Here is a 9,567-nt window from a genome sequence, read left to right on the forward strand (position 1 = left end):
AAAAATAGAGTGCATGCACTACTTGAGCTGGATTTAGAAGTCGACTTTGGGAAGTTTTGGGTTAGAATTGCAATTTTCAAGATTTTGAGGACTGAATTGAAGAGTAAGATTTAAGTTAGAAGTTAAGTTTGAGGTGGATAAGGGAATCTAAACTTTGCAACTATCAAGACAAGGAAAATTTCGAAGACGAAATTCTATTCGGGGGGGGGGGGGGTGGTGGAGATTTGTAACGTCTGAAAAACAAACTATTGTCCAACCGAAATCTCTTCATGGATGACATCACAACGAAATGCTCGGCATACCATTCTAGCGGCATTGCACATGCCATTAGATGGATCTAAATTTCTAAGCAACATTATAGGAAAATGTTTTTTAAGGACAAGTCGGTGAGGTGGCAAACCATTAGGCGTTAGACCATTCAAGAACTCCTCTGAATATGAATTATGCGTGTCATCGATTGCTTCATCAAAGCTAAGGAAATGTATGGCTTCTCCTGGAAACAACGATATAATTTTTTCATTCAACGCATCGACATAGGTATTTTTCGTCAATAGAATTGCTCGCTCGATCATGTAAGTTGATGAAAGATAGTTATCATTATCGTATAACCCTTGGTATACATTTTCAATCAGTTTATTTTCTGACATCTCAATAGCTCCTTGACACAATTTAGTTATCATATGTGATGGGATTTTGATATTCCCATTATCATCGACATGCTCCACCCCTGTACCCACTTTGAGCAAGAACTCGCAAAAATCAGGATCATTTTTCGCCCGCATGTTTTCATGTAAAAGAATGATTATCATACATGGAAACAAATGCGATCGAATAAAGCTTCCATCGATAGTTTCTTCAATTTTTGCTTTAGGAATAACAGGAAGAACTTGCATAAAATCCCCTCCTAATAATACTATTTTTCCACCAAACTGTTCTTTGTTGGCAACAACGTCTTGAAAAGTTCGATCAACAACTTCGATTGCGTATCGTCTGCACATCGGAGCTTCATCCCAAACAATAATGTCACGCCCCGAGACTGAAGCGTCGGTGACATCCGGAATTGTTTAAAAATTACTTGAAAACAATTAAGCCTCGTAGCAAATGGCTAAAAACCAGTCTTTTTCATATAATAAAACATTGTCTTTACAATGACAACTCTTCATCAGAGTTTGCGGAAACTAAACAGAAGGAAAGGTAAAAATCTTGATTCTTGATCTCGTCAATCGATCACCATCCCCAGAAAGCTTCTTGTTCCTCCTCATTCAATTGCTCTTCATTCTTATCTGAAAGTTGTAAGGGTGAGTGTTTTGGAAAACACTCAGCAAGTGAGGGTCGATCGATTTCCAAAGATACATATAGAACTTAGTTTTCTTAAAGAATCTCTTTAACAAACTTTCAAAACTTATTTCTTTTAACTTATTATAACATAACCGAATCAAATATGAGACAAAGGTTATCAGACGATTTAGAGCAGTTCAGAAGCAAATCAGAACAATTCAGAACAAGCACAACACTGTTACTCATCTCATTTCTATGGTCAAATTGTCCCCAATATGTTAGTCGTCTAAGGGGTGAGGCCAGAACACAGTTTTATACCCACTGATGGGGGCCAGACAGAACACATATTTATACCCACTGATGGGGGCCAGAACACAGTTTTATACCCACTGATGGGGGCCAGACAGAATTACAATTATCGTTCTATTTCAAATCGATTTGTAACAGTGTATCACATAATTCAAACTTATCGAACAAAACTTATCATAATCTTGAACGAATACAGCGGAATCAAAGAATATCGAAAACCAGAACGAACAAACCAGAAAGAGCATATCATCGATCGAAATTTTAAAAAGGACAGACTCTATTTTTTGAAAAAGAAGACATACTTTCATGCATGTCATGATATATTATACAAAGTTTAAAATTACAAATAATGTACGTAACAAAAACCCACTTACTGTTCTTGAAGTTATGGTCCAAAACGAGCGAAGCTTGCTTGAACGAATTTTGCTGAATTTCGGTCGAGTGATGACAGAACCTGGACAGAATCTTTATGTCAGTGTGGACAGCAATTCACAGCACTGAAAAGCCAGAAAAATTCCTCCTTCTTCCTTCTAGCAAGCGACGGCCGAGAGGTGGTTTTGGAGGGGAAAGGAGCCGATTTTTCTTGCTGAATTTTGGGTGCATTTTCTTTAACATGTTGGGGTGTATTTATAGGTTCCAAAAAGGCTTTTCATCCCCCCCCCCCCCCCCCCCCCCAACCATGGCCAAAATATTGGGCTCCAAGAAATGCCTTCAATGTGGTCAACAATCCATCCAACCACCAAGAGTCATCTAGGTTTTCTAAAGGGACTTTTCTTGCATAATAAATTTGTCCAAACCCTTAGCTCCCTTTCTGTTGGTTATCTCAATGGTCATCTCTTGCATAATAAGTTTGTCCAAACCTTTGGCTCATGGACAATTCTTGCTCAATAAATTTGTCCATTCCCTTAGTTCCTCCTTTAGCTCCCTTTTTCGTCCTTTTAGGACAAGCATGGTTGAGCTTCATTGAGCTGAAAGATTGAGTCTTTGAGCTGGGAGTTTACTTCTCCGATGATGATTTTTGATTCATGCGGTTTCTTATAGCATGGCTTCCCGTTGAGCTATCTTCGAGCTTCGGAGCTACTTCCTCGAGTTAAATTAGATGATTTGTTTCGAAAATTCCGGCTTCTCACAAATAAGCTTAGTCAAACGTAGCCGATCAGCGATACCATTCTGTTTCGAGATAGAACAATAACTATTTTCATGTAGCTCGATTGGGATCATAAATCGCGAATGCACTGTTTGACCTCCTGGTAGAATGGAAGCTGCGACACCCGATGTAGCAGTGGCAAGGGCAATCATTCCTCGTGGGCCGATTCTTTGAATGTACAACAAAGTCTTGTGCCAACAGTTAATAAATAATCAAAAGATGTAGGGCCTCGAACGTGAATCAACAAAAGACGTAAATAATATCTCTCACCCTCTACTAGATTAGCAGCATTTACCCGACCGATTACCTTATTTTGCTTTCTTCTATTCCATGCTCTCTTCCCACTATCCCACAAAAAATAACGAGGAAACTCTGAAAACAAGTACTGTCTTGCATCAATGTCTACATAACAAGTCCAAAAATATTCAGTTAACATAGTTTTCTGCACATGTTCAGAATCCAACACATTTATCAAGTTTTGATGGTTCCAAAACGTAACACACTATTGATTGGGTAGATGCAAAGGAAAATTAATAACTGGAGGGGAAACATCATTAAAATTGAACTAAAAAATTCTCCACACTGCCTCGGGAGCAGAAACCCATCGAGCATCCTGAAAGCTCTTGATTTCGTCAATATACATATCCGAGCCAGAAGGAGAGACATGGACATATATCTTTTCATGCCCTTTATAGATGTACTTGTAGAGATATTTCACTGTTGTAAGTCCTGAGCAAACTTCAACATTGATATGACAATCATAACGATACAACAAGTAGGGATTATAAGGGACAACCCATTGGGAGTTTAGTGGGCAACCCCTTACCTCAACGAAAAGGCCATTGCCTCTTCTTCGATATATTGGGTATCCATCATGCCCTTGTATTGTCTGATTTTTGTGAGCTCGAGGATAGTGATGTTCGCACCGTCCATTAACCATGCAAGGACACCTTCTATTCAAACGTCCACAGGGACCATGCATCATATGCAGTTAAACCAAGTCAAATAAGCATGGGAAGAAATCCTTGTTGGGAATTTCTGCAGAAACATATCTATCATATATATCAGAGAAAGCAATTTTAAACTCAGAGTCCAATATAACAAGAAAATGGCAGTGCGGCAGACCTCTCTTTTGGAATTTGATTACATAAACATATGCTGCAACCGAACCATCTTTTTCTTAATTATTTTATCTCTCATATCAACCAACTTTGCATGAAATACACGTGAAATCAAATCTGGTAGGTCATGGGAAGTTTGACCACAAAACAAGTTATTCTTAATCTCGGGCCATTCAGGGTTACAAGTCATTGTAATGAATAAATTAGGTTTCCCGAAATACCTTGCTAACGCCGTTGCATCAAGATACCGCTTACGCATATCCCTTGGGCCCCCAATGAAAGAAGAAGGAAGAACCACATGATGACCAACCTCTCGACCACGTGTTTCTCCATTTACCACACTATCAACAATTCCTTGATATAGTTCTGATCTAATTTCTGCTTGATTCCGCCTGTATTAATCAAGTCTAGTAGTTTCCAGCTTAATATACATGTCGACAACAAACTGTTGCAATAACCGGCCACCATACAACAACAGTGAAGATGAATTTTCTCGAATTTGAAGCCTATAACAATAATATTCCCGACATGATACCATCCTATCATTTTTCCCACGAACGACTGTAAAAAATGTTAAATAAAAACAAACATACATTAAAACAATGTACATGCATGAAACACTCATTTTGAAAAAAAAAAACTTACATAAAACCAAACCTTACCATGACTTTCTCTTGCAACAATTTGATCAAATGAAGAAAAACCTTCAGATGGCAATACGGCGGCGCCCGTAAGTGTACTGTGAAAGTCTCTTGAAAATTTTAGAATATGTTGTTGCCAACCAAAATCACCATAAGGGAAAAAAAGAGGTACTGTAGTGGATTGTAACAACCAAAATAGTTCCTGATTTGATGGGTCTCGCCATCATTCGATCGAACAACTATATCTCTATCGTAAGGGATATTAGTGTTATCATTTCCCTCAACTCAAATTGCCGCAACCTGATAAGCTGAAGGACAATTATAACACCTCTGATCAACGGGAACGTTCTTGCTTTTGTGCAGTCGAATATCTCGGATAGAAGCTCATTCATTTATTCTTCGAAGGAGCTCTGCATAAGGATTATGTTTCATGATATCCATCAATAATATCACAGTGGCCTCATCAACAAAATTCTCATTTACTATAGACATTCTATTCTGTAACTCATTGTCATTATCCCATAAATAAAGCTGAAATACTTAGGTCTTCCCTCTTGAGGCACAAGTGGAGGCAATGCATGAAACACTTTTCCAGCAGCACGGAAGGTGTACACCCCATGATTAAGAGATGCTAGAATTTTGTCAATCCGTATACCGAATGATGTAAATGAAAATATATTATTATACAAGCGTATCTTACGACGGAATGCTACAGCCATCGGAGAAGAAGGATCGACAAAAATATTAACCAAATCCACAGGTTCAATAGGTGATGTAAGACAAATTTTGCCACGGTCACGGCAAAATGTAGGGGGTTCATGTGGAAATCTGAATGCCCCACAAAATTTAAAGGTTGGAACTGCAGAGAGTGTATTAACATAATCTAATTGCAACTCTGTGACTGAAATAAAACAAGAGAAATTAAACGAATAGATTGACGTTAGAAACGGAGACCAAAAAAGCTAAATGATCTTTAAAGAAAAGTCAGCGCAACAAATTACTCACAAACAGGCAAGAAACCTGCAACAAGGCATCGGAAGCAACACCTGACACCATAAATATTCAATTAAAAGATATCTACACCAGTATTTCTTCTTACATGATGACATGAAACTATGAATGTTGTGGACAAAACGGTTGGTCCATGTAATTTATAACTAGATTCTTTGTATTTCAAATATTTACGTTTAGTATATTTTCACCCCATATTTTTTCTTTTGACGTCACATGATGAGAAATAATAATCAAGTAATTGCTGAGTTTAAATCTTGATCTAAGTCGGCACGAGCTTTAAAGCATGATAATCATAATATTATGCTTAAATTGGATAAAAACAGATTGACTTGTGTTTCGAATAAGGAGTATATAATTTTCAAATTAGTTGTTGTGAACGTCTTATGCAATTATCTGATTATGTATATATAATCTTCAAAAGTAATTGTTTTGTTCCCTAATAACTTTAAATTTTAAAAGAAAGATATATAATTCACCATTTCAGAATTGGTACACTTAGAAGTAGCTAGCAAGTTAATGTCAATATCAACAATTTGATTGTAGACATTTTTTTCCCTCAAAAGTTTAGTGTTCAAAGTAGTACGTCCAAGCTTTACTTGATTAAAAATTAAGACACAATTTACAATATTCGTATATAGCTAATCATATATATGACATTTGTTGGGGATCGATATAGAGTTTAGAGGGGGGGTGAATAAACTCTTTCCTTTGTTGGTTGATTTTGCAAAGGGTGCTAGAATCCTATAAGAGATTATATCTTATCTTGTTCAAGAATAAGTCCAACATATCACAATAATAAGTGCAAAAAGGATCCGATGGAGTACATTGAAACACAATAAAACAATAGGCAGTAAAACAGTGGTTGCTTCTGGAAGTTCGAAGATAAAATCTTCTACGTCTCCCCCTCTTCTGTTTCCACAAGGTATCACTAAAAGAAATTGGATATTACAGTACAACACTTGTACACACCCACTTCAGTAGGGCTTACCCTAGGCCTACTGAAACTTGTAGTTACACGACTCAGTAAAAACGAATACAACAAGGTTCTAGAAAAGAATCTTTTCCAGTTTACAAACTCTTCTCAAAGATGTAGCAAAGTGTTAAGCTTGAAGAGATTTACGAAACAGCAGCACAATATGATCTCAGAAGATCGGATATTGATAATAAAATGTGTGCTGCTTTTCTGTATGTTGAACTTTGAAGATAAGTAGTTGATGATCGCTCAAACTCACATTGGAATAATCGTTGTGTAGATAAAGATAATAACGTCGTTTTCTATATAGGATTGAACCTAATATATATAGAAAACTTGAGTCCAACGTCCATATTCAAAGTTGACTTCTGAGACTCCTGAGCAAGATCAGCTTTAGTACCTAAAATGGGTCCTGAAGAAATCTACAAAACAATCAATCTTGTTTTATACGAAAACTGGTAAGGAGCGTTAAATGTCTTTGTTCAGCATTAATGGTGCAATAAATACTCGTACTAGATAAAGTAACGGTAACATTTAATATTGTAATGATCAAGTAAAAGTCTTTATGTTCTGATCTTGTATAAGCCGAGTTCTGCTTCTGTTTATCTAAGTTGATAAGTACTCGAAGAGTACTGCTTTGTTAAGGCGATACGAGAACTTCTTTTTATCTAAGTTGATAAGTACTCGAAGAGTACTGCTTTTATACTATCTTCTGGTTTTACTAACGTGATCTACTGGTTTTGACTCTCATCACCACAATTAAATTAAGTCTATCAATTTTCCCTTTTGCGGTGATGTCAAAACCTAGAAGTTAGTATGATGAAGAGAAACAATTATATCAAAAAAATAGATAGCAATTATAACCAAATAATTGATAAGTAAATAAGCAGTTAAACAGAGTTCAAAAGAGTATTAAATCAGAAGTTCAATCATCAGTTCCAATGTATCTGAACATTGTATCCTCATCATGAGGATCTTGGTTTCTGAAGGAAGATTATGCAAGATGTCCTCCAGTTCTCCCTTCTTCTGTCCTTCGTTCTATCCTACCTACTGCTTCCCCCTTTTTGGCATCGAAGGGAGTGAGTAATTCATCCACTCGTCCAGTAAGATTGATAATGCTATCATTCATCATCTCCAGAAATGGGGCTTGATTCGAAACCCGATCACTAAGGGCTTGAAGAGACTGAGATTGGGACTCAATCTTGGCATCGATGGATTCAAGTTTCGAATCAATAGCTTCAACTTTAGTTGAGATTGAGCAAAGAGACATCTCATGAGCAGACACAGTTCGAATGACATCAGATTGATCGAGAACGATGTTAGCGTGACTAGTCAAAACATTCTCCTGAAAAGGTTGGATTCAACTTCAAGCTTAGCCAACGATTCTGCCGTTTTAGCGACATATTTCGTTACGCGTTCTCGGAAGAAGTTGGTGGCTTTGACTTCACCAGCATGTTCATAGGATAACTTTTTGACGATCTCTGAAAGTCTGTCAATATTTCGTCTCAGTATATCAATCTCTGATTCAAGATTAAAGTGCTCTTCGTCTGGGGATGGACTTCTTGCAAGATGTCGTTCTGTGATTTCAGCAAGATGAGCAATATGAGCGATGTGAGTTGGTGAATCAGTGGAAAGAACAATCAAGGCAGTAGAGGAGACAAGTTCTGTTGTAGCAGTAGTAACAACAGTAGAATGTTTAGCAGAAGATCCTTCAGCAGCAGCAGATGGTTCAGGAACTACTTTTTCTTCTGGTTGTGCGGCTTCCATGGCCTCCAGTTGCTCAGCGGCTGGAATGGATTCAGATTGAACATTCAAGATAGCTACCATTTCCGCTTGATGTTCAACAGAGAAAATCTCCAAATTCGGCAGTGATTGAGATGGGTCAGCATCCGATTCTGCCATGGGTTGGTCTGCTGGTTGAGCTTCCGGTTGGACCATATCATCAGTCTGAGCTGCTTCTGGTGCAGCAGAGACAGTAAGAACAATATATTGAATGACTTCATCCACTGAAGCCAATTCACGAACAGATAGAGGAGATTAAGATTGAGTAGGCTGCTTCAGAGATGCAGGAGTACTGGAAACCTTATCTTCTGGGGGAGCTATAGTTCTTTCTTCAACTGGCTTATTCTGAGTAAAATCGGGAACGAAGCCTACATTATACTGAACATGTTCTCCAAATGCCTGTTCTTGAGCAAGAAGTTGCTCATTCATTAATCTCAATCTCTCGGTCAAAATTTGGATCACATTCTGATGCTGAGCAGCAGTCGGAATCATTGAGTCGAAATTAGACTTAAGAGTCTTTAAAACAGATTCCAGCTTCTGACACTTCAGCTGCTCAAGAATGTAACTTCGTCGTCTCATTGCTTCAATCTCATTTTTCAGTCTTGGCAAGATCAAACACCTTATTTTCATTCTTCACCATTTTTTCGTATGAGCCTGGTGTTTTAAAATATGTGATAGGATGGAAAACTCGAACCTTATGCCAATCATCAAAGAAAGTCATTCCTTCATTGGCAAATTTCTCAATCTCCTCTAAGTGAAGATCAATACCAGTTAAAACAGATGATTAGGCGCCGTGAAATTGTGATTTTGCAACGAGTTTTCCTTTGCCTTTATCTGAAGATGAGGCAAGCAACACGGGTCTTAAAGCAGAAGACCCTACAGAAGATTCACGAAAGACGACTCCAGATAAGGGTCTGAGAGTTGGAACAGTAGAAGATGTGGTGGCAGTAGATGTGGCTGCTGGTTTTGTGATAGATTCTGGTTTTGAAGGGGTGGCTTCTGGAAACACTTGTCTCAAGGAGACAGTGTATAAAGCCTTCTTCTTGCTAGGGGTGGCAGGGATATATGCTTGGGTAGGAGCAGCAGACTCATTGGAGATAACTACTTTTTTTCTCTTGATCTTCTTTTGAGGTCCTTGAATCTCAGTGTGAGCATCTCCAACCTCCCTTTTAGAGCAATAAATTCCGCCACAGTTGGCTTTGGCCTCAAGGCAAGCACATTATCAGCATCTGCCATTGTCACAAAAGAAGTGTCCTATTCAGAAGTTAAAGGAAAACCAACATCCTTTAGCATTGTGCTTAT

At 37.9% G+C, this 9,567-nt stretch overlaps 1 protein-coding gene across 1 annotated transcript; it reads right to left on the bottom strand.

Annotated features, from left to right (window-relative positions):
- Positions 1-245: 245 nt before the first annotated feature.
- Positions 246-998, bottom strand: LOC142506663 (uncharacterized). The gene has a single exon (XM_075619473.1). It carries the CDS (start codon positions 996-998, stop codon positions 246-248), a length of 753 nt encoding a protein of 250 aa, XP_075475588.1.
- Positions 999-9,567: the final 8,569 nt, after the last annotated feature.

The sequence above is a fragment of the Primulina tabacum genome, chromosome 1, assembly GCF_025594145.1.
Source record: "Primulina tabacum isolate GXHZ01 chromosome 1, ASM2559414v2, whole genome shotgun sequence".
Classification (NCBI taxonomy): domain Eukaryota; kingdom Viridiplantae; phylum Streptophyta; class Magnoliopsida; order Lamiales; family Gesneriaceae; genus Primulina; species Primulina tabacum.

Coding starts and splice junctions, on each gene's coding strand:
- LOC142506663 (XM_075619473.1), bottom strand. CDS start 998: ATGTGCAGACGATACGCAATCGAAGTTGTTGATCGAACTTTTCAAGAC.